The sequence below is a fragment of the Leopardus geoffroyi genome, chromosome C1 (genome assembly GCF_018350155.1).
Source record: "Leopardus geoffroyi isolate Oge1 chromosome C1, O.geoffroyi_Oge1_pat1.0, whole genome shotgun sequence".
Taxonomy (NCBI): domain Eukaryota; kingdom Metazoa; phylum Chordata; class Mammalia; order Carnivora; family Felidae; genus Leopardus; species Leopardus geoffroyi.
The window spans coordinates 23,380,371-23,405,902 of record NC_059328.1 but is presented as its reverse complement, the minus strand read 5'-3'; the positions used below and the strand labels follow the sequence as shown (position 1 = coordinate 23,405,902).

The following is a 25,532-nucleotide window of genomic DNA, read 5'->3' as shown; positions in this document are numbered from 1 at the left end:
TGGGTCGTCCCTCCTACTCCTCATGTTTTTGAGATTTAATCCATGATCTTGTGTGTGTCAGTCGTTTGTTTCATTTTACTACCAAATTGTCTTCTTTTTTATGGATATGCCACATTTTGTCTAACCATTCACAGTTGAAGGATTTTGTTGATTACAGGTTTTGGCTTCTGGAGATTATTCTGCTGTGAATGTTTGCATGCAGGTCTTTCTTTGGTCACATGTTTTTATTTCTCTTCTAGTAGAATTGCTGAATTGTGTTTTAGTTTTATGTTAAACCTTTTGAGAAAGTGCCAGATTGTTTTCCAAGTTGGTACACATTTTACATTCCCATCAGCAGTGTATGAGGGCTCCAGTTTCTCTATATCCTCACCAATGTTGTGCTTTTCTTATTTAAAAAGCTCTTCTAGTGGACTTGAAACAGTATGCCATTGTGGTTTTAATTTCCGTTTCCCTTATGACCAGTCATGTTGAGCGTCATTTCATGTGTTTATTAACTATGTGTATATCTTTGGTGTGATGTCTGCTCCTATTTTTAAAAATTTGGATTGTTTGTCTTCTTATTGAGTTGTAGGAATTCCTGGAATTCCTGTAGAAACTCCTTTTTATATTCCTGGATAGAAGTCCTTCATTAGATACCTGCCTTGCATGTAGTTTCCTCTGGTTTCTTGCTTGTCTTTTCATTTAAAAAAAATTGTTTCTTTAATGTTTATTTATTTTTGAGAGAGAAGAGAGAGACAGGGTGCGAGGGGGGGGGGTGGGGGATAGAGAGAGGGGGACACAGAATCCGAAGCAGGCCCCAGGCTCCTAGCTGTCAGCACAGAGTCCGATGCAGGGGTCGAACTCAGGAACCATGAGATCATGACCTGAGCCGAAGTCGGAGGCTTAAACGACTGAGCCAATCAGGTCCCCTTGTCTTTTCATTTTTTAAATAGCCTCTTTTGAAGTGCAGTATATAATTTCGATGAGGTCCAGTTTTTCATGCTTTCTGGTTCAGAAGAAATCTTTGCCCAACTCACGGTCTTAAAGATTTTCTCCTTTTTTGTTCTAGAAATGTTTTTGTTTTAGCTCTTACAGTTAAGTCTGTCATCCATTTTGAGTTAATTTTGTGATATTGCCCAGGGTGGAAGTTCATCTTTTTGCGTGCACCAGTTTCCCCAGTAAAGTTTTGAAGTTTCCAGTGAACAGGTCTTACGTGTCTTTTGTTAAATTTGTTTCTACAGATTCTATTTTTCTTACGGTATTGTGAATGGAATTGTATTCTAGGTTTGGTTTTGGATTGTTTGCCGCTTGTTTATAGAAATGCAGTTGATTTTTGTATATTGATCTTGTATTCTGCGCACTTGCCATATTTATTAATTAGCCGTAATAGATTTGGATGGATTCCTTACAATACTCTATATATAGGGTCATGTCACTTGTGAATAAAGAGTTTCCCAATAAACAGACAAACAAACAAGAGTTTTCCAGTCTGGATGCCTTTTATTTCCTTTTCTTGTGTGATCGTCTAGAACCTCCAGCACTGTGTTAAATACAGTAGATGAGAGCACACATCCTTGCCTTGTTCCTGATGGTGAGGATGAAGTGTTACTCTTTTCCTCTTAAGTATGATCATTGTATGTTTTTCATAGATGCCCCTTATCAGGTTAACTTCTGTTCTGAGTTTAAGAGTTCTGCTATGAATGGGTTTTGGGTTTTGTTAAATGCTTTTTCTATGTTTATTGATGATTATGTGGTTTTTATCTTTTATTCTGTGAATACTGTATGCCACATTAATAATTTTTGGATGTTAATCCATGCTGGCATTGCAGGGATAAACTCCACTTGGTCATGTTGGAGTTGGCTAATATTTTTGTTGAGGAGTTTTGCATCTATATTCATGAAGGATATCTGTCATTTTCCTTTCTTTGTTTGACTTGTTATCATGGTGATATTGACCTCATAACATAGGTTAGGAAATGTACCACCCCCCTCTTTTTTCTGGAAGAATTTGTGGAGTACTGATATTATTTCTTTAAACTTTTGATAAAAGTCAACACTGAAACCATCCTGGCCTGGGTGTTTACTTGTACTTGTGGGAAGGAGCTCTATTACTAGCTTACTAGCTCAGTTTCTATTTAGGTCTTACAGGGTCAGATTTTCCATTTCTTCTTGAGTCAGTTTTGGTAATTGGTGACTTTCTAGGAATTTGTTCCATCTGAGTTGTCAAATTTGTTGGCATAGGGTGGAAATGTCTTAAGTAAAATCTCCTACCCGTTTCTCTCTGTCTCTCCCTCCCATCTCTCCCATCCATAAATGTGCATAGGTGTATATGCGTGTTTAGTAATTCAAATAAGTTTTTTATGACCCCGAGCAAGTCAGATGTTGAAAATATTTACTTTGTCTTAGCATGTGTTATATTTCTCAATTTTAAAATACTGCTTTTGTAGTTATTAATATTGCTTTTGATAATATTATTATTAACAGTTAGACTTACAATCCTCATTTGTGGCTTCCGTGTGGGTAAGATGAAGCCTTTAGGCTCTTGCTGGTACCTAAAGCACTCATCTCTAATAAATTTCATCTCTACCTCAGCGAGAAAAAGTAAGGCATGTGGAGATGAGTGCCCCAGAGGTCTGATTCTTACCTAAACAGTTTCATGTCCTGCCTACCCGTAGACCTCTCCATTCTGCACCCGTCTCTGCGTTTCCTAAGCTGCTTCTTCATGCTTACGGTTTTCTCCATAATCCCCAGATGGTGCCACTTTTAAACTCTAGGCATTGAGAAGTAGCAGATGTAATTTATTATAATGTACACGGTTGACAACTCCCAGCCTTTTCACGTGCCCTGGAAGAGGAGTACTGTGCTTGTTGATTCCCACAGTGTTGAGATGTAGCAAAAGTGAACTCAAAAGTTCATGATCTATCTGTCCGGGGCAAAAAAATATAAGCGTTTAGTATTATGTCATGATAGAATTCCTATCTTCTTAAAATGAATTCTTGCTGTTCTTTATTTTTATTTTTTTTTTATTATTTTTTTTTTTATTATTTTTTTTCAATGTTTATTTATTTTTGGGACAGAGAGAGACAGAGCATGAATGGGGGAGGGGCAGAGAGAGAGGGAGACACAGAATCGGAAACAGGCTCCAGGCTCTGAGCCATCAGCCCAGAGCCCGACGCGGGGCTTAACTCACGGACCGCGAGATCGTGACCTGGCTGAAGTCGGTCGCTCAACCGACTGCGCCACCCAGGCGCCCCTCTTGCTGTTCTTTAAATTCAGGGTTGTAGGTACTTAGTCCTTTAAGAAAAGCAAAGTTCAGACACAAGATGGTTTTCTCTGTCCCTGCCTGAACTGCAAGAGATGTTTCTAATTTATTGTTCAGTAACTCGTACTAATTTCAGATTGTTTACTAGTCATGGGTGTGCCTTTTCATGCTTCTCCATTCTAAAAGGTAATGGAGTGTTTTGTGATTGCTCACTTAGTTCTTTGAAAGTGACTTGTTTTCTGTAAAATTAACCATGTGAAAATTAACTAATTTTGGACTCAGTCATATGCACTGAAGATAATTCATTTTAGGCTTATTTTAATTTAGGGCTAGCTGACTGTGGTATTAGTATTAGGGAGTGGTTTGGTTGGGGAGAACTTATAAACATTTTGGTGAGTGGTGTTGCCTTGCCTGTATTAAACACAGAGCTAGATGTTGGGGGCCTTGGGAATTTTTCTTTAAAGGTGAAGAAGGCGGGGTTTTACCCAGTAGAATTAGATCACAGTATTAGATGTGTGAGTACAAAAAGCAAATGAAAGAGAACATTCCAGATAGCAAGAGGGTGGAAAACTAGATGGCTGCTGGCAGAAAACCTTTTCATATACTTGTAGAAAACAACTGAAGTACGTACTAATTTAGTTTAGCGCAGTCTAGTTTTTCCATCCATTTACTTTTTATCTGTATGCATCTTCATTTTTAAAGTTGATTTCTTGTAGACGACATCTAGTTGGGTCATGCTTTTTTCACCTACTCTGACAATCTTAATTGCTGCAATTAGACCTTTGACATTTAAAGGGATTATTGATACAGTTGGATCAATATCTCCGATGTTTGTTTCTGTTTTCTATTTGTTGCCTTTGTTCTTTGTTCCTGTGTTGTCTTCCACTCTTTTTCTGTCATTTATAACTGATGCAGGCTCACTTTCAAATAAGGTTATACCACTTGACGTGTACTGTGAGTACCTTACAATAATAAAATCCCAGTTCCTTTCTTCTGTCCCTTGTTTCAGTGCTGTTACTCATTTCACTTACATATGAGCATACCCAGCATTTCACATATCTAAGCATAAGCGTTCACTGAATGCATTGTTGCTATTATTATTTTGAACAGACTGTTATCAACTAAGAATAGAAATGAAAGTTTTTGTTACCTTCACCTATTCCTTTTTTGATGCTCTTCCTTTCTTTATATAGATCAGTTTCTGACCTATATTATTTTTTACTTCTCTGCAAAGAACTTATTTTTACTCTTCTCCAAAGAACTTTTTTTTTTTTTTTTTTTAAAGATTTCTTGCAAGGTAGATCTACTGGCAGCCTATTCCCTCAGTGTTTGTTTGCCCGAGAAAGTCTATTTCTCCTTTGCTCTTGTGAAGCACAATTTTGCAGGATATGGAGTTCTAGATTTGTGGGTTTTCTTCTCTCAGAACTTTACATATTTTACTCCACTCTATTCTTGCCTGTGTGCTTTTTGAGGCGGAGTGAGATGTAATTATCTCTGTTCCTTTTTAGGTAAGGTGTTTCCCCCCACTCTGGCTTCTTTCAGTGTTCCCCCCCCCCCTTTATCTTTGATTTTCTATAACTTGAAGATGATGTGTGGAGGTGTAGTTTTGGGGGCATTTATCCTGTTTAGTGTTTGCCAAGTTCCTGGATCCGTGGCTTGGTGTCTGACGTTAATTTGGAGAAATTCTTGGTGGTGGTTGTTCCTGATATTTTTTCTGTTTCTTTTTCTTCTCCTTCTGATCTTCCCATTATGTGTATGTTACACCTTTTGTAATTGTCCTCAGATAATTTGATTCTGGTTTTCTGAGTCTTTATTCTCTTTACTTTTAGGTTTTTGGGGATTCTGTTGATACTTCCTCTAGCCCAGAGATTCTTCCCTCATCTGTGCCTCGTCTACTAACAAGCCCATCAAAGAATTCTTCATTTTGGTCACAGCGTTTTTTATTGCTAACATCTCTTTTTGGTTCTTAGGATTTCCATCTCTGCTTGCGTTGCCCATCTGTTCGTGGATGCTGCCTACTTTATCTGTTAGAGCCCATGGCAGATGCATTGTAGTTGTTTTAAATTCCCATTCTGGGGAAAAAAAAATTCCCAGTCTGGTAACTTTAGTATCCCTGCCTTGTATGTCTCTGATTCCTACTCTTTCTCTTTACATTGTGTTGTTTGACTTTTTGTATGTCTTGTAATTTTTTCTTGAGAGCTGGGTATGATGTGCTAGGTAAACAGGACTGCTATAAATAGGCTTTTGGTAATGTTGTGAGCTGTTGGGGGAGGGAAGTGTTCTGTAGTCCTGTGGTTGGGGCTGTTTTAGTGATCTCCAACTTCACAAGGGCTTCTCAGTTTTTTTCTCCCCTTTTTGGTGGGACAGGATGGTTTGAATAAGCTGGAGTTGTATGTTTCTCTTTCCTGGGTCAGTGGGTCTCTGATAACCCAGCATATTATGCTCTGGTTAACCAGTTTCCCCAGAGGTCAGGCCTGCTTAAGAACAGAGTGCTCTGGTCTATTTCAAAATTGTTTCTTTTCCCTTTACTTAATTAAGCCTGAGAACATTTTTCCCTCATACTTATTGTGGAACCTGGTTGGCCTCTCAGAGATCGAAGATCTGTGGGGTTCCCCTCTGACTGGGTCCTCTTCCAGTTTTAACTCTGGAGGCCATCCACTCTGCGTTAATTGCAATTTGCCAGTTACCGTTCAGGTTTCCTTATACTTGTCATCCATATCTGGATGGCTTTTTTAGGAGATTGGTTCTGTTTCTCTGTTGACTTACTATTTTCCCCTAAGTACCTTTGTTAGTGACCAGGTTCCTAAAATATCTTTAAATTATTTTCGGAATTCTGTGTATGCCATTCTTTCTTCTGAAGCATGTTCCTTGCTGTTCCCACACTCTGTAGGACTGCCACTGACTTAACTTGATTTTCACCTCTTTGTCCATTTCTCCCCAGTCTCAGGACAGGGAAGAAAGAATTGTTTCTGAAATGGAATAAAGAACAGCCATGTGTGGCTCCTTGCCCTTCTCTATTCTTATAAACCTTCTCTCTTTTCTTTCCTCAAAGAGTCCTTTAGAACAAGAAAACTTGATATAACTGAGTCTGAAAATGAGTCTCACATGGCTGCAAGGGCACTTATTCTAGAGTCGAGTTCTGTAACATTGTAGCCATGATCATCTTGGGTTTTGTATCTTTGGGTGAGCATTTCACCTTAGTCATCTGGTACATACATGGTAGTTTAAAACTCCTTGTCGAAAATAACAGTGAGAATTCAGTGGAAAGTGTGTATGAAACACTTCTAGCGTAGTGCCTAGCATCGGACAGATGCTCAGTAAATGTTTCGCAGATTGTAACATCAAGCCTTTTCCTTTTGGTCCTGTTACTTTCTGTGGGATCCAGGCCTTTGAAGCCGAGCCCTGGAAATCTGTGGGGAAATCCAAGCTGGTTATCTTTTTGTAGCTGCCACTAAACTCCAGAGCAGACGTTCATTAACATCTCGTGAAGATGTTAATGGACAGTTCACGCTGCGTGACTTTTCTCACAGATCCTGAGTTGTTTTTCCTCTGTGTTCTTTGTGACTTTTATGGTGTTTCTTACTTACTTTGCCTTTTGGTTTAAAAGGAGTGAGGTAAAATGACACACAAAAAGGGCTTTTTTTTTTTTAACCCATCTTTTTTTATAGTGTAGTCTAAAGTTAAGAAACAACCAGTAAGAATATTGAAAAAAAATATACTCATAATTATTTATTTATTTATTTATTTATTTAATATTATTTTACTCATAATAATTTATTAGTCTGCTTTACATTTTGATAAGCCTTTGGTCTTTATTTTATCTCTAGGGCTTCACAGTTATTATTCCCGTGTTGCCAGTTCAAACCACAGTATCAGCGGCAGGAGAATTGTCGCTGTCGCAGTCATTTCAGCCTGTGCCCCACTGGAAGGTGCTAAGAGCTGCCCGTTCCGGATGCAGAACTTGAAAACCTTCCATTGCGAAGCATATGTCCTTTTTTCCGACTCCTTGTGTCTCCTCCTCGGCCTGGGGTGCCTCAGTGATTTTCAGATTTCTGTTTAGTGGCAAAACCATTCTTTGAAAGCTTTTTCGGAGGCTCTTTATATAAAACAGACCAGTCTGGGTACTCTGGTTTGTTTTCTTCTTTCCTTTTCCTTTTTAGAGGAAGGGCTTCCGGTGGGAGTGGGATCATTCCACTGATGGCAGGAGTCTCCCCAGAGCTCATAGCAGAAAACCACTGAGGTCTCTGTGCGTTGTGTTTTCGGATTTCTGGTGCTCAAGTGCTGGTTCACAGGGCAGGCACTTCCCCGGTCGTTTTACTTATGAGGGGCTGCACTGTCTATCGTTAGCAGTGCCCTGTCGGTGGACAAAAGCGTCCCCCTCTCAGTCTTTGTACTGAGTAGAAATTTCTTTCTACTTTGGTGAGTTGGCCTTACAAAAACTGTGGCATGAATGGAATTGAATCTTAACATGAAAGCAACAGAATTGAAGCAAAATCAGAAATGATGCAGGCTTTCATGTGTGGGATGCTTTTTCCTCTCATAAACAAAATTCCTTAAGAGCGAGTCTTGAGTTCTCCTGTTCTGTAACCAACAGGAGGACTCACAAATGGCAGTGGAAGATACATCTCTGCTGCTCCAGGCGCTGAAGCCAAGTACCGCAGCGCGAGCAGTGCCTCCAGTCTCTTCAGTCCCAGCAGCACCCTGTTTTCTTCCTCCCGGTTGCGATATGGAATGTCTGATGTCATGCCCTCTGGCAGGAGCAGGCTTCTGGAAGATTTTCGAAATAACCGGTACCCCAATTTACAACTGCGGGAGATTGCTGGGCATATAATGGAGTTTTCCCAAGACCAGCATGGGTCCAGGTGAGGACTTGGCTTTGGCACTTAAGGTAACTGAAATCTTAATGCCTTAAATTCCGTGCCTCAGATAAGGTAGACACTAGTAAATTGCCATAAAGCAATCGAAAGTTTGCCTTTTTGTGTGCTTCCCATTATATATTTCAGAGGGATGTAGATGTGAGAATCACTAGATATCCGGGTGATTGAAAAGAGCCGTTTAGTAATCTGGATCACATGCTGAAAACAAACCTTTTTACCTTATTGTGGTGTTCCGAATTCATGGGAACCTTACAGATGACCTGTAATTTAAGGAACAGAAACACTAACACAAAGATATATGCATGCTTTTGCTACTGTTTGTTTTTTTAAGTTTATATATTTTGAGAGGAAGTGCATGGGGGAGGGGCAGAGCGAGAGGGAGAGAAAGAATCCTAAGCAGGCTCTGGGCTGTGAGGGTGGAGCCCGATGCAGGGCTTGAACTCATGAACCATGAGATCGTGACCTGAATTGAAATCAAGAGCTGGACACTTGGCGTCCCCACACTTTTGCTATTTTAATCACTATTAAGGGTCTAGTTCTTAAAGAGACATTATTCACATACAAGTTTGGATTTCTCCTGCTCAGGAGTAAGATAGCTCCACCATTTTTCTTTGTTGTTCCGCTCTGTAGACGTGAGAGAGTCTGCATAGAGGTGAGAGGGAAGAAGGAAGCTGCCATATAAAACACAGAGTTTACTTCTCCTGTTTGGCTGTTCCAGTGGGCTTCACAGAAAGGGACCACCCTGGTCCTGGGGAAGAAGCCTAATTATGGTGACATCATCCGTCCTTCCTTCCCGTTTGTCTCCATGTCTCTTTCTTGCTCTCTGTGCCCACTGAAACAGCTTCTAAAGAATCCACCTCCTCTTTGAGTTCTGCCATCTTGCGACTGGGCGATTTCTTGTATTTGGATCTTATAGACCAGGTTGAGAGACAACATGGTTTTTCTTACATAGTCACCTGAACCTGAAAAATGAAACTGAGTAGTTACTACTTCAGAAGACATTTGCAGGCATAAATAACAACTCTTCCGCGTCATGACTGACTACTGCTTTGTATTAGCATGAGTTTAAAGAAGACAGTAAGGGCTGTAAGCTCTCAGTTTATTGATGTGGGACTCGTTTCTAAAGGAAAAAGTCAGGTAGGGTTCTCCCTGTGTTCTGTCTACCTTCAACCCCCTCTCTTTTCCTGACCCCCTCCTTGTTTCAGTTTATTTTGAGAGGGAGAGAGCGAGGGGCAGAGGAAGGTGGGGGGAGAGAGAGAATCCCAAGCAGGCTCCCCCCACTGTCAGCAAGGAGCACGATGTTGGGCCTCGAACCCAAGAACCGTGAGCTCATGACCTGAGCCGAAATCAAGAGTCGGACACTTAACCAACTGAGCCACCCAGGCGCCCTTCAAGTAATTCATTTAAATAACACTTGTGTGTGTGTGCCCATGTATGCACACACACACAGTTTCAGAACCGATACTTTATATAAATTGAGCTAATCCTTATTTCCCCAAGTCTTCCTGAGATGCTAGGATTGCCATTTCTTTTGTACTTCAGATTCATTCAGCTAAAACTAGAGCGAGCCACACCAGCTGAACGCCAGCTTGTCTTCAATGAAATCCTCCAGGCCGCTTACCAGCTAATGGTGGATGTGTTCGGAAATTACGTCATCCAGAAGTTCTTTGAAGTAAGCCTTTGCTCCTTCTATCCTTTGACGTTAGAGAATCTCCAGAGCATTTTGATTTTCATTAGCTGTTTTTAGAATGGCAATCCCATTCCAGTCCTCAAAATGAAGCGTGTGTGGTCTTTCTGAAGAGCTTTTAAATGTTTCTCCATTTAAACGATACGGCAGCAGTATATCATTTAAATACCCAAACAGATGTGCCAGTCTGTTTTAAAAATGTGTTTGGAGAACTGCTGTCCCCATTTAGAAACTAGCACGTTACTTCTGATTGTTATAATCATTTTGCTAAACGTGTCATTTTTAGAGGAAATAATCTTTGTAAGAGATTTTACTAGGATCATGATAAAGTGTTCTAAAAGATGAAAAAAATTAGTTTATTTAATTTTGAAAGACAGAGAACAAGAACATGAGCAGAGAGGGGCAGAGAGAGAGAGGGAGAGAGAGAATCCCAAGCAGGCTCCATGTTGTTGGCACGGAACCCGATGTGGGGCTCGAACCCACGAATCGTGAGATCCATGACCTGAGCCGAAATCAGGAGTTGGACACTTAACTGACGGAGCCATTCACGTGCTCCAAAAATGAATTTTTGTTTTTAGAATTCCTAGAGAGTTATCTTTGAATGTCGACTGTAGTGTTTTTTTATTTTAAACTATAGTTCTAAAGATTATTAAACGCTTCTTTTTAGCTGATCCTTCAGCTTTGGTTTCTTATTTACTTCTATTGTTGTGAATAACATCCACTCTTGTTACCGTTGTTTTTGGAAAGGATTAATAGAGTTTTGGATTAAAGTCTGTTTCCACCACTAAACTGGTGTCAGAAAGGCAGGTACACTGATGTCAGCAATTCCAAGTCCTAAATCCAGAAGGGAATGAAACATTGAGAAGAGTCTGGTGCAGAGAAAAATGCCGGAAGTGGACATTACCTTCCCCAATCAAAAGAAATTTGTAAATTTTATGCATCTTGTTTTATGCAGTTTGTATGAAGATTAAAAAAAAATGGCTCATAGCCTTTGTCTTCCCCACTTTTCTCATAAAGACTTAAGTTTTTTTGTTAGTGATTCGTTAGTGATACACTAAGGAATCAACTTAAAATGACTTACATTATTGATTTCAGAATAGCTTTCACTCTGTGACCCTTTTGTCACAGATCTAAAAATGTAGAGCTCTCCACCTCTAGAGGTTAATATGCAGGTAGAGGTGGCCGAATGAACAGTGGATTATAGCTGTATGACTTGGGACGAGCCAGAGAACGTCCTGGCTCAGACAACGTCCCTGGTCTGTAGTTCCCTTGTGTGGGGAATGAGTGGGTTTGGGAAGCTGATTATATATAAAGTCTCCTTCACTCGCATGATTATGCCGTTCAGATGAAAATAAAAGGCCAGCAATGGGAGATCATTCTAGGAAGAGTTTTGGCGCTTGTGCGGCCTGACCTCTTGCTTCAACTAATGTGCCCCCAGACTCCGTTGCCTTGTGTAAATAGAACATTTCAATTCTTAGAGTGATGTAGAACCCTACTTCAAAAAAGGATGTCCCTATGTTAAGTTTCCAGTAGATGAAAGAGGAACTTTCTAATCCACGGGCCTTGGACACCTGAGTGCCATAGCTTTGCTCCAAGAGGTGCTTGAGTCTTTCCCATACACTGTCGAAAGTTCCAGTAAACAATGTTTCCCACGTGTGTTACTATTTTTAGAGTAAAAATGTATAAATGCTCTTATAATTAATAGGAGTATAAATTCACTTAATAGTGGATTAATGGCAGCTTTGAGGAATTCCATATTTGTTTAGCGGGTATTAGTAGTGAAACTGCTGTTGTTGGGTATGTGAGAAGCTTTTCAACCTTAAAGAGGGTTCCTTGCAGTCAGAGGCTGAGAACTCTTGCCTTGAAGAAACAAAGATTTTTTTTTGAACAAAAAGGTTTAGTTCATTAATCCTAGTGACAGAGCTAAAAGAGGTTATGCCAGTGGTTGATACAGAATAATGGATGCTTTGCCTTCTCTGGTTTCTTTCCTTCTACCTAAGTAATGGTGTTCACCCACGCATTATGTCTAGTTTGGCAGCCTTGAACAGAAGCTGGCGTTGGCAGAACGCATTCGAGGCCACGTCCTGTCATTGGCACTGCAGATGTATGGCTGCCGTGTTATCCAGAAAGCTCTTGAATTTATTCCCTCAGACCAGCAGGTAATTGTAAGTTTCCCCTTTAACTTTTCTCTTGGTGTTCGGTGTTTCTCCGTGGCACGTGTAGTAGTGAATCCTGTACATTTGTCAGTCTTTAGTTTTCTTTTATGGTTTCCTTTGGTGCTTGTGGCTGCCTTTCTGTGCATGGCAAGCATGAGCTGTGTGATTAATTTTGTAAATTTATAGTAGATCAAGTGTGTTTTGTTAATAAGGCTGTTGGTTTCAAACACTCTTTTCATCAACCAGGCTTCAGTAGGTGTAATTTTACAAGAGACAGTTTTGTTTGATAAGAATTAAAGCCACTAAAATACTAGTAAGTTGTTGTTGTGTTCAACTTGAACTAACCACTCCGGCCAATCAAACTTGGATTATCCAGCCCACCTTCCATTTTCCTTCACTTCTTATTCATTCATTCCACCACCTTTTACTGAGCGAGTGCCTGGCCTGGCACACTGACCTGGTGCCCGCTCTGTGCCAGGCGCCAGCACGGGGAGGATGAAGACTGGTCCCTGCCCACAGAGCGCAGCGTGGGGAAGAGCCGTGGAAAGCTGGGCAGGGGGGCGGGGGGGGCACACAAGAGCACGTGCCCGAGGCTTGGCGGGAGGGCAAGTCCAGGCTAGGGAGGAGTGAGGAGAAAAGGGACGGGAATCTGAAATGTTAAGGTGCTGTGTGTGTGGGGGAGCGACGCCGAAAGCCCCAGAAGCAGCCCGTGCGTGGCTGGAGGAACAGTCGCAGGGCAGGCCCAGCCAGCAGGTGAGCCGCAGCTGTGTTTGTGCCGGGCGGTGTCGCGAGCCCCGGGGTGCGTCTGATGCGAACCCTCAGCCTTTGGGCTCTGAACTCCCTCTGCCCTATCTGAGGGGTAGGTGTTGGCCTCGGTCTGGCAGTGATGAGCCACTTGCCCTCGCTGAGAACAAAGTTCGGTAATGAGAATCTTTGTTAAGGACTCAAGTTCTGAGCCAGGCGAGGCGCCCACCGCCTCCAGTTCGCAGTAGGACGCAACACGACGGGGCATCGCGGTGGTTTTGGCGATGGCGGTCGAAGGCTGGGGGCGTCCGGAGTCCTTCAAGTTGGGAGGCTCAGGGAGAGGTGTGTTGAGACGCTGGTGAAGGCAGAGGGGATGTTGGGGACACACGGGCAGGGTTGGGGTTCGCTCAGCGCTCTGTCCAGAGACGTAGCGGTGGTAAAGTGGTGTGTATGTTGGGAATTAGAAGCAGGGACTCAGCTACTACTTTTTTTCTTCTAATGATCAGAATCATTATCAGTTTCAGTTTTCCCTGGGATTTTCATGGATGAAAACTTCATGAGTGAACCTTCTTAAATTTCCTCGTTTCTTTGGAACATGGAAGTTTCTTACTCTTTGACTATAATTCTCACTAGCTCAGAGAAAGGAGGAGTATTACAGTTTCCCAGGAATGTCCCCCATCTTTGCCCTCTCTCAGGATTGTGATAAACTGTTGATATTTATTTATTTATTTATTTATTTATTTATTTATTTATTTATTATTTATTTAATTTTTTGAGAGAGAGAGCATGAGTGGGTTGGGGAGAGGGACAGGGAGAGAGAAGAAGACTCTTAAGCAGATTTCACGCTCAGCACAGAGCCCCAACACGGGGCTCCATCTCACGACCATAAGATCATGACAGCGGAAATCAAGAGTCGAGTGCTCAACCAACTGAGCCACCCAAGTGCCCCTAAATTGTTGATTTTGTCTCCATCTTTTCAGAGTTTACTGTTTGTTTTTTTTTCTGATTGGGTGGCTACACTGTAGTTGCTTTTCACTCTCCCCTTGAGTTGTTCTTTCTACTCTATATTTCTGTGTTGTTGTTTTTTTTCTGGTCCGGTTTCTTTGTGTACCTTGCTGTGGACCTGGTAGGACTCTTCCTGGTATGGATAGTTTACTGTTATTTGGATGCAAGTTTATTATTTTACATGAAATTAACTTCTCTCCAGTGGAGTTTTTATGGGCTCCAGAAAATATACAAGGAAGCCATCTCCCCTTTATTTTGATTAAAAGTGTTCCTTGTCTTTGTATATAGCTATCATTCTCCATTTACCATTCCCATAATTATATTTCCAGAATAAATTTGTTTTCCCTGACATTTGATTAATTGCTTTAGGAAACTTTCCTCAGTCTATTGCCTTTGGCTGGTTTGGTCCCTGGCATTGTAATCTTGGATTCCCCCCCCCCCCCCCCCCCCAGTATAAATGGGATAACTCTTAGCTGCTTTGACATATTGAGCAACTCAGAGATTTGAGACCTTGTATTCACAAACATCACCATTTTGACTGGTTTGTAGTTCCCACTGTAAATACATGTTCAGCACAGGGGAGCGAGTAGACAGAGATTAGAACGAGCAAGGAGATTGGGCAGCACATCCTAGGGCCCAGCCATGGTGCAGGTATTCGGCATCCAGAAAGGGATGCAGTGAAAATCTCAACACCTTTCCCTACACATGTGCACGCATGCTTGCTCCCACGCTTACAACTCCGGTGTCTGGCCTTCTCCTGTACTTGCGGAGTTTCTCATACACACACACACACCTTACGCACTCACGTAACTCAATGTCTGGTCTTCTGTATTCTCTGAGAGTGCTCTCCCTGCTGTCCTTCGGTCCTTGGCCCTGTGGAAAGATCATGTTGGGAGTTACAGGCCTGTAACCAGAATTCTGGTGCTTAATCCCTCTCAGAGTCCCCTCCTTCTTAGGTGTGGGCAGAGGGTGTGTGCAGTATCATATGTAACTGACACAGGTAATTACTGACCCACATTGTGTTACCACATAGGCGCCAGATTGCTTGGGTTTGAATCTCGGCAGTGTAGGTCTGTGATTTTAACAAGTCAAATAATTTGTGCTCTGGTTTCCTCATCTGTAATAGTGTCCAGTACACAGGATTATTAGGAGGATTCACTGGGTCAAAGAGTGTTAAGCACTTAAGAGATATGTCTAGCATACTGTAAGCTATAGATTGATTCTTCTTCTTATTAATTTTTTTAATGTTTATTTGTTTTTGAGGGAGAGCGGGGAAAGGGACAGAGAGCGAGGGAGACACAGAATCCAAAGCAGGCTCTAGGCTCTGAGCTGTCAGCACAGAGCCTGACGCAGGATTTGAACCCAGGAACCACGAGGTCATGACCTGATCTGAAGTCATACGCTTAACGGACTGAGCCACCCAGGGCCCCTGCTCTTCTCATTATTAATAATATGTACGTTACAGGGTTGTCATGTTAAGAATGTGATAAATTATATGTGAAGTTCTCGACGACAGTGTACTTTGTACACGTTCTTTTCTAGAGATGTCTACGTTTTTATAAAGTCTCTGAGGCCTTTTGCGAGTTAGAGAACTTTTTTGAAGACAGGCTCCTATTACAGGAAGTTTGCTAACATGCAAAAACTGCGGCCTTCACTTGGTGCCGGTGTGCTGTCACAGTGCCACAGCTGTGCTGTCCCGCTGCTTCGTCACAGACTCTCTTTCTGGTGCTTTGTGTTTCGCAGGGAGACTGTTGATTGTCCAGGAGTTTGCTTGCTGTGATTCTGGTGGTGCTTTCTTTCCTTGTCTCCTCTAATAGAACGAGATGGTTCGGGAGCTAGACGGCCACGTCCTGAAGTGTGTGAAAGACCAGAATGGTAATCACGTGGTTCAGAAATGCATTGAATGCGTGCAGCCCCAGTCTTTGCAGTTCATCATCGATGCGTTTAAGGGGCAGGTAAGTGACTTACGAAAGAAACGAAGGAAACAAGTTGATGGGTGTTTCCATTGTGAGCAGAGAACAGGGTAGCATTTGTGGGGTGTCCCTAAGTGGCCACCCCACCAGAGATAGCTTCTAGTTTCTCCTGTGTCGTAAGAGCCCCTATGATCTTAGCACCAGCCTCCAGGCAGATGGTTTTTTGTTTTCTTTTTTTATACTGTGATTTTTCCAGAATTGCCCCTTGATTGGCTGTTGTCATTCATTTCTTTTTCCTGAAGCATCATCCTCACACTCTCCTAAGCTACGCGGAACAAAGAGAGTAAAACGCATCTCCTTCTTGGGTCTGTGAAATTGGTTTTTTGCTTTTGTCTTTAAAGGGAAAAAAAATGGTAAATACCAAGTAGATTTTCAGGTGCAGTCATGTGTACTGCTGAGCCTAGATTGAAGTGGGATTTTAGAGTTGTTAGGTTTTGCGGTTTGCTCAATTATAGCAGCGGTAAGGAGATTGCAGGCTTTAACTCAGGGGGTTGTTTGGATTTTCTGAGTTAATGTAAAATGTTAAACAGATCTTTTTTCATTTATTGAAATTGACAGCAAAGAAAGTAAAAGTAGATTAAGCTACCAAATGGGAGAGAATATTTTCAAGATGAAACTGTCAAAGAATTAATAACTGGAATATATAAAGAACTCCTGTAATCAAAAGAGTACAGTACAAATTAGTGTGAAAACGGGCCAAAGGCATTAACAGACAAAAGAAACACAAATTGCCAGTCCATCTATGAAAACATAATTCTGTTAGTCAGGAAAACGCAAAATAAGGACACAGAGGATAGGCATTGTTTGCCCATCAGTCGCGGTGTCCTGGCAGGAATGTGGGACCTGATCACTGGTGGTGGGAATAGATATTAGCACAGCCATTAGGAAAATATTTTTGTATCACCGTCAAGGTTCAACATTTGTATTTCCTATGCTGGCATTCCTAGCCTAGGTGTAGCTGGGGGAATGTCTACATGTGGATACTACAAGACATATTTAGACATGTTGAAAGCAGCATTATTCTCCTAGAAAAGACTAAAGAGTCTAGATGTCTATCAATCAGCAGAGGGTTGGACAGAAATTAAAATAAACTCAAATACTTGCCCAGCAGAAGTTTCACAGTATAATAAGTAAATACCTGAAGCATAATATTGAGTGAAATAAGTTCATTTGTTACAGACTGTGAGTTTTTAGCCTTTTTTATAGAATCAAGCAGAACTGTGCTTTATACTGTTGAGGTACACAGTTGTGCATATACAGCTACGTCTAAAAAACCCACATAAAAACTAGTGCATTGACACTTGGTCAACATCTAGGAAGTGTGAGCTGTTGTTTCTGTGCTTATTATTCCTGTGATTATTCCTGGTAACAGAGCGGGGGGCAGAGAGGGGGTGCGGGTTGCTCCAGGTCATTCACACTATTCACACTAGGAAGGACAGAATCGAGATGGAGTGATCTGGAGCCGAAGCCCAGGTGCCTGTCTTCTTCCAGACGCAACAAAAGAGGAAGCTTTTCTTGCTCATTGCTGGAAAAACACCCTAATTAAATGTAGAAGATTGGCAGCGTTGGTTAGGTGAAAGGACTTATGATCCTAGCCCTTTCTTTTTCTGTTTTTAACCCTGTCTTTTGACACTATGGACTCTTAATTAAGTGTTTTTTATGACCTCAGCTAATTCTCTGTTCCTTTCTAGGCTTCTTAGAGAAGTCCTTTTCAGCTCTGAATTTATGTACATTTGTGAATAGGTAAATGGGTTTACACACACACACACACGCGCGCACACACACACGCACACATATACACCTTACTATTTGTAGAGAGAACTCAAATGTGTCTTATGTATAATTGGGGCTTTTGAGTCAAGACTAGGACGTAGTACCCCGGCTCTGTCAGTTACTATCTGTATGGCTGCAAGCACATTATGTAAACTTCTAGAAGCTTCAGTTATCTCATTTGTAAGGTAAGAATAATTCTCGCTCTCTCTGTCAGAGTCTTTGCAAAGATTAACAGAATAATGTGTATGTGAACAACACTGAAGCGTTGAAAGTGGCAACTGTCTTTTTTGGCTTTATTTGCTCGTCTGCCCTAGGTATTTGCTTTGTCCACGCATCCTTACGGCTGCCGAGTGATTCAGAGGATCCTGGAGCACTGTCTCCCTGACCAGACTCTCCCCATTTTAGAGGAGCTTCACCAGCACACAGAGCAGCTTGTACAGGTAGTGGAGTTGCCGGTAGAGTAACTGCAAACACCTGTGGGCTCGTGCAGGCCCACAGCTTGTGTGTTTTCTCAGCACGGGTATCCGTTCCAGAAGAGTTCGTTTTCACGTGTTTGAAATGCCCACTGAAGCTTTGGGGCAGGTTTTCATTTATACCATCCTGGTTTGTGTTTTGTGAATATGGGTGACGAAGAGAGCCCCAGCCTAGGCGTGAAGGGCACTGCCTGCCGGCCGCCTGTCGTGGACCAGCTCGCGGTGCCACCTTAGGCAGGTCGTTTAATCTCTGTGGGTCTTAACTTCATCATTTCAAATGAACTGAGTGGATCAGGGGACTTCTTTTTTGCTCTGATACTTTCTTTTGCTTCTGCCACTAAACATTTCTCCCACATCGCAGTAACCAGTAGAACACTTTCTACAAGTCGGATTATTGTGCTGAAGCAGCGTTTTTGTTGGTGTTTGTGGCTTGTTTTGGTGTCAGGTATTAAATACTCACTGTAGAAAAAAATGGTAGGGGCGCCTGTGGTTAAACATCTCTTGATCTTAGCTCAGTTCTTGATCTGAAGGTCGAGAGTTCAAGCCCTGCACTGGGCTCCATGCTGGGCGCGAAGCCTACTTAAAAAACGAAAAGAGGAAACATTGGAGGTGCAGGAAGTAGCAGTGAAACTAAAGAAAGCATCCATAATCCTGCCACATGGAAGCAAGCACATTTGGTTTTGGCACTTTTTTTTAGAAGTATTATTTGTACACTTAAATTTTTGCATCTTGCAAATCTTTTTGCCACTGAAATTCCTTACTTACACACATTTATTCTCTTAAAAGTATCTTTACCTGTAGATGAGTGAGTACATCCATTGTATGCTTGTGATGTTGTTTAATTAGGTATTGTCTGTTTTGTTGGACATAAGCATTGTTTCCCATTTTTCTTACGAGATAAATTTCTGTTTGAGAGAAAAATAGCTCTTTATTCCTACCTACACAGCCTCCCTCCTTCCCCCCCCCCCTTCCTTTTTTAAACAAGAAGAGGCCTACTTTTTGGCGTCTAGTACTTTTGAAGAACCAAACTAGGATCCTTGGGCATAAATATAGAGGAATATTCCATTGTCTGGTAATACGTTCCTGTTTTGCAATGATAGAGAAAAATCGTCACTCCCTATCCATTTTAAAAATTCTTAAGTGTTCGTTGGTATTCAGGCCGGCCGTCATGGTGCTACAGGAAGGTAGGCAGGTGTTGATTAGACGTAAGGATTTAGGTAACCCACAGAACTAATTTTTACATCAATTCTATTTCTGTTGTTTCTCCAACAGGATCAGTATGGAAACTATGTAATCCAGCATGTATTGGAGCACGGTCGTCCTGAGGATAAAAGTAAAATTGTAGCAGAAATCCGAGGCAATGTACTTGTATTGAGTCAGCACAAATTCGCAAGGTACGAGCTTTGCATTCATACAGACTCTGTTTTCCAGAAGGAATTATTACATTGTATTTCAAATCGAGGGAGAAAGAATGAATTTTCATTCTCTTCTTTCAAAAATGTTTTTCTCAAGGTATATACAGCTTAAAACGTCAAATGGTTCTACTATCATAGAGTATAAAACAAAGCAGGTCCCTTAGTGACTCTTCCCGCCACCAGTCACCCACTTTGAAATACGGGGATTATGTTTCTGAAGAGCTTAAATCTTGTACTTTGGTGAACTGGGCATTTTGTTAGCTTACTTGTTCTGGTTCTTCACTCAGTTTCCTCTCTGGTGCCAGAATTCAGACATAGTGTATCATGTTGACGTATGGGCATTAGTACTCTTAGAGTCTCTTTTCCGGTCTTCGTGTTGTGGCAGATCAAGAATAAAACGCACTAGTTATTCCCAGGTTGTGAAAGATGTTTTAGGTGACTTACAATCAGCAGTGGTTGGAGAAGAAATTGATGGCCCTTCCAAGGGATTAGTGGTATGGTCTTCTGAGTGGAATGGGTGTACAAATATAGTCATTTGTAGTTTGGGAATATTTTTCTCTGACTCTTAGGATAAATTCCAAAGCAGTTGTGATTCTACAACCTTGTTTTTAAATTGTTCATCTCTAAGTTTTTAAATTTTATGAGATGGCAGCATGGAAAATAGAGAAAAGGAATAAACGCGTTCCTAGATCCAGTGTCTTAGCAGCCTAACCATATCAGGGTCTCTCAGACCTTGTATTGCCTTTTTATTTATTTTTTATTTTTTTATTTTATTTTATTTTTTATTTTTTGGACATTTGCTGGGACCAGGGAAGCAGGGGCAGAATCTCTTAGAACTCTTCCTTGGGTCACTGTCTCCTCTTGTTTTTCAGTGCATTTAATATCTCACTCTTGAGTATAAGTATTAATGCTACAATAGACTTGTGGTCTGGTAATGACTGAAAAGCTACTTTGGGCCCAATCCTCCCACAGATAACAGACAACTGTAAATTGTGGACAAAATGCCAAAACTTTTGCTGAAGGCATTAGGCGTTACAGTGTGGCCAAGAGCAGGTGGTTACCAGAAGGGGTTGGGGAAAGGGAGGCTTATTGATACTGGGAAGGAGGTAATTGCACTGGAGAAATTCCCGCCTGCCCCTTTAGATTTTTCTTTTTTTCTTTTTTTCTTTTGAGGGAGGGAGGGAGGGGGAGAGAGAGAGAGCATGTGCAAGAGAGAGAGAATTCCAAGCAGGCTCCGCACTGTCAGTGTGGAGCCAGATTTTGGGGGAAAACCCATGAATCATGAGATCGGACCATGAGATCGTAGCCCGAGCTAAAATCAAGAGCCCCAGCTAAAATCAAGAGTCGGATACTTAACCAAGGGAACCACCCAGGCACTCCAGAGTTTTCTTTTTGTATCGAGTTGTATCGAGATATAATTGACAGCACTGTGTAAGTTTGAGGTATGCAGCATGTCGGTTTGATGCATTTCTGTATTACAGTATGATTACCACAGCAGCATCAGCTAACACCTTTATCATGTCATACGTACAATTGTCACTTTTCTTTCTTTCTTTCTTTCTTTCTTTCTTTCTTTCTTTCTTTCTTTCTTTCTTTCTTTCTCTTCTCTTCTCTTCTCTTCTCTTCTCTTCTCTTCTCTTCTCTTCTCTTCTCTTCTCTTCTTTCTTCATTTTTTAAAAGTTTATTTGAGAGAGAGCAGATGCGTCCACACACAGGCCCTGGGGAGGGACAGAGAGAGAATCCCCAGTAGGTTCCGTGTAGCACAGAACCCAGTTTAGGGCTCATACTCCCAAACTGTGAGATCATAACGTGAGCCCAAATTCAGTCAGACGCTTAACTGAGCCACCCAGGTGCCCCAATTACCATTTCTTTTTTTGTGTTAAGAACGCCATTCAGATCTAGTCTCTTAGCAACTTAGCATTTTTATAGTGCAGTGTTGTTGACTATAATCAGGAAGTTTCCCAGTTTTTAAAAAAAATTTTTTTACATTTATTTATTTTTGAGAGACAGAGCACACGTGGGGGAGGGGCAGAGAGAGAGAAGGAGACACAGAATCCGAAGCAGGCTTCAGGCTCTGAGCTGTCAGCGCAGAGCCTGACGCGGGGCTGGAACTCACAGACCTTGAGATCATGACCTGAGCCGAAGTCTGATGCCTACCCAACTGAGCCACCCAGGCACCCCAAGGCAATTTCCCAGTTTTAATGGTTTTTAGCCTATAGGTGCTTCTCATTCTGCTCCATGCTGGGCTTCTAAAGTTGGGATCAGAAATCTCCAGTGTTCCCATAAGGCAGAGTTTGGGACAACCGTGGCAATGAGAGTGACAAAGTGACAGGGGAGAAATCCTGGAAAGGAAGAGAACCAGGGACAGGGAGGCTCGCATTTAAACTTCCCAAATACCTGGTTGACTCCTGAATCACGTTGGTTTGCATGGGCTGAACCTGAGGCAGCCTAGCTAAGGATAGAAGTGCTGCCCTGGGATCCCTGCGGCCTGGGACAGGCTTGCAGTTTGAGCTCAGCCAAGTTAACTACACTGAAAAAAGGAACAGATGTCACCTTCTTGGAAGAACATAACAGAACTGTTTCTACGGTGTATCATTCATTATGTCTAGAAAACAGGAAAATGTGCTGTTGGCCATAATCAAGAAAAAAGAAAAAATAGGAGAATGGAAAACTGCAGCCAGTTCCACACCACCCTGACATTAGAGTTAGCAGAGAAGGAGTATAAAGCAGCTATTTCAGTTATAGTCAAAGATGTAAAGGAAGATACGGTTGTAATGAACGAAAAGATATGCTAGTAGAGAATTAGAAGCTTTATTATGAAAAGAACAAAATGGAAATTCTAGAATAGGAAAATAAATCATCTGAAATAGAATTCACTGTGTGGCTTTAGTATCAGCAGATTAGAGTTAACAGAAGAAAGAGCTGATATACTTGGAAATAGATCAATAGAAACAAAAACAATAAAATAGATGAGTGACTTTCTGACGTTTTTGGCGGTGACCCAGAATAAAAAGTAACATTTTCATTGACTTTGCATGCACAGGCACATGCATACATGTGTAACTGAACAACTGTGTTGTCCATGATTAATTCTGTTTCATTAAAAAGCAGCAGCAGCTGGTCCCAAATCACTAAGTTGATCTCCCTGCCCACAAATGGGCTGGGAGCTCCAGTTTTAGAAACACTAGAATAAGCTTAAAAGACTGCAGCACCATGGGTCATGCATGAGGGTAGAAGCCTTTGGCCACGTGGGATCCCATGGTGGTAGCTGACTGACCTGCTTGCTTCCTTGGAAGACAGGTCACTGTTGAGGCTTGAGTTCTGTATCCAGATGAGTGAGCGTCCTGTCCCCAATCCAGTTAGGAAGTTCTGTTCTGACGCGGACTGATTTGTTATGGAACGAGGCCTGGAGTGGACAAAGGTACATACAGTCTAGCCGAGCGGTCCTGACAAGTGATGAATTCTTTGCCTGAACATTTGGAGATCATGACTGGCTTTGTGCTCTCTGAACCAGCTCAGTAATATCTTAACTCCCTTTTCTGCTGAGGAGAAGCCAGTGGTTATTAGGAGATTCACTTCCACGGTGCCACACCTTAAGCTCACACTAGAATAGAACTGTATGTTAGTTGTATGTTTAGTGCTATGGGAGGAAGGTGGGAAGAGAAGGTTTTCTATGGTGTGGTGTCAGAAGGAGAGGCTCTTGTCTTAATTAGACTTGATCGATTAGCTCACCAGACTTGATCTACACTGCATATCTTAAGAAATGTCCAGTAGGTTGGTAGTTCTTGACAGTTTAGCTTGAGAATTTGCTTTTCTAAATAAAAGCATATATATAAGCTCTGTGTTCAAAATGATAGAACACTGGGAGCTCCTTGGAGCAGCACCCTCTTATGGTGTAAAAACTTGTGGAGTAGGGGATTATTCTGGTGATAGTTACTTAACTACTGAGATATCCACAGGTCTGGCCTCTGGAAGGAGTAAGACACAGAGTACCTGCTCTAAAGGTGCCTCGTGAAGTCGGTATATATGTCCTTTTTCAGTCCCTGAAGGCAAAAGTAAGACAAATGAAGAATGTTTAACAGAGCCATTCACCCATATGGTAGGTTGCCCTAGAAAGTAATGCTTCCAAATTATTAGAAATTCCCAAGCAGAGGCTAAATGGCCATCTTTCAGGATTGTCACAGAAGAGCTTTCTTTATTTTTTTTAAATATACTTTGTGTGTATGTATTTTTTGAGGGGGGGCACAAGTGAGCGAGGGGCAGAGAGAGGCACAGAAAGAGAGAGAAGCGGGGCTCACCCAGAGCAAGGCTCATGTTCACCCAAAGTGGGGCTTTAAACTCGCGAACCATGAGATAGTGATCTGAGCTGAAGTCAGATGCTTAACAGCTGAGCCACCAAGGTGCCCAGGGGCTTTCTACATTAGCTGGGTCTGGTCATTTAAGTCCCTACTCTCTCTGGGTGTTCTGTGACCCAGAGCAGCCCTTCCCCCAGTCATGGACCCTTTACAAAGCCTTCAACTGCCCACCGGCCCACCAGACGTCCTCTTTGCCAGGTATTGGCTCCAGCAATCCACGTTCAGATGGTGTGTGTTCTTTGACATCACCCAACTTTCTCATACCCACAGACCCACAAGATGCAGAGTAGTGCTGATTTTTAGAAGCAAACATTAATGAGTGAATCAGTCCCTCCTTGATGAGAAATACCCATTGGCACAGCTGTACGTAATTTAATCACCCTCTCTGGCCCCTCTGGATTTAGTGTAGCCACATTCCTGTTTTCCTTTCCCAAGATGATGTATTTCTGAAGTGTTTAGAAATGCTGACAGACCTGTAAGGTGGTTCTTGTCCCTGGACTCTTAAGAGGCAACCTGAGGTCATTGAGTGAGTGCTGTGGTTCCTCCTCGTACACTCCTGACTCAAGGCAAGGCCTCTCTCTCAAGTGCCATGCTCTGTGGTAGGCACTAGAAATACAGGCAGTAAGTAAGGCTTGTTCCTGACCTTAGTACACTCAGAAGAGGAGGGAATTCATTGATTTTGGTTATGTGTTGAAATTATAATCATTAACAAGTTCAGCTTTGAGCCAGTCATGTGAGCCTTTATGTAAGTCCCCTCACTCACCTGGGCTCATTACCCTCACCCTGTTAGCGGGTTAGGGCTCGTATTCGCCCGACACCTGATCCCAGCCATGGGTCACATTGGAAGCCACAGATGACTGCAAGGTGGAGGCTCATAGAGTCAGGCAGTTGATGAATTCATCTTCCAAAAATGTCAGGCTCTCTTCTGCTGCTGACGGTGAGGTCGGGGCAGAGGCCAGACAAGCACAGCCTAACAAGGTTTGTTCTAAGGGTTGTCTTAGGGTTGTCTAAGGGTTGTTCTAAGGGTTGGATTTGTCTTATTATAGCAATGTCGTGGAGAAGTGCGTCACTCATGCGTCCCGTACGGAGCGTGCTGTGCTTATCGATGAGGTATGCACCATGAATGACGGTCCCCACAGTGCCTTATACACCATGATGAAGGACCAGTATGCCAACTACGTGGTCCAGAAGATGATCGATGTGGCAGAGCCAGCACAGCGGAAGATCGTCATGCATAAGGTAGGCCAGGTTGGACAGGTCACACTCAGAGAAAGTGTGCAAGGCCCGCACTAATTCACGTTTCTGAAATGCGGATGAAGGTGGGCATCTTGCTTCTTTTTGTGCAGTTTGTCACTGGACCGTGTCTCAATATGTTTCTGTTTTCCTTTTATCTAGAGTGGCCATTGTCTCCGTGGTTCATAGTTCACTGGTGTGAAAGAGTCTTAAACTCCATCTTTGTAAGGGTTTTCCCTCCCTGATCCTCAGGCCTTGTGTCTAGTCCTCTGCTCCCACCGCCCCCCCCACCCCCCGCCCCCAAGCTTCTCAGTCCCACAGATCAACCTGATTGTCTTACTGCCTTTTCTCCTTCTTCCCTTTTGTTCATCCCACCACCTTTTACTGAGCGAGTGCCTGGCCTGGCACACTGACCTGGTGCCCGCTCTGTGCCAGGCGCCAGCACGGGGAGGATGAAGACTGGTCCCTGCCCACAGAGCGCAGCGTGGGGAAGAGCTGTGGAAAGCTGGGCGGGGGGGCGGGGGGGGGGCACGCGAGAGCACGTGCCCGAGGCTTGGCGGGAGGGCAAGTCCAGGCTAGGGAGGAGTGAGGAGAAAAGGG

The 25,532-nt window shown here is 42.4% G+C and overlaps 1 protein-coding gene and 1 non-coding gene across 26 annotated transcripts in view; both read left to right on the top strand.

Annotated features, from left to right (window-relative positions):
* PUM1 (pumilio RNA binding family member 1) overlaps nt 1-25,532 on the top strand; it is a 135,281-nt gene that overhangs the window by 105,374 nt on the left and 4,375 nt on the right. For 16 of the 25 annotated variants that reach the window (XM_045476417.1, XM_045476432.1, XM_045476434.1 and 13 more), the window contains 7 exons: nt 7,836-8,103; nt 9,661-9,790; nt 11,836-11,970; nt 15,528-15,665; nt 17,771-17,896; nt 19,202-19,323; nt 24,746-24,938. In XM_045476417.1, the coding sequence (XP_045332373.1) occupies nt 7,836-8,103; nt 9,661-9,790; nt 11,836-11,970; nt 15,528-15,665; nt 17,771-17,896; nt 19,202-19,323; nt 24,746-24,938 (1,112 nt within the window). The remainder of the gene's footprint in view (nt 1-7,835; nt 8,104-9,660; nt 9,791-11,835; nt 11,971-15,527; nt 15,666-17,770; nt 17,897-19,201; nt 19,324-24,745; nt 24,939-25,532) is intronic. The other 9 variants (XM_045476423.1, XM_045476420.1, XM_045476431.1 and 6 more) reach the window with 1 other exon arrangement.
* Nucleotides 12,838-12,922, top strand: LOC123600230. The gene has a single exon (XR_006713589.1). It is a non-coding gene; the product is annotated as a small nucleolar RNA SNORD103/SNORD85 (small nucleolar RNA).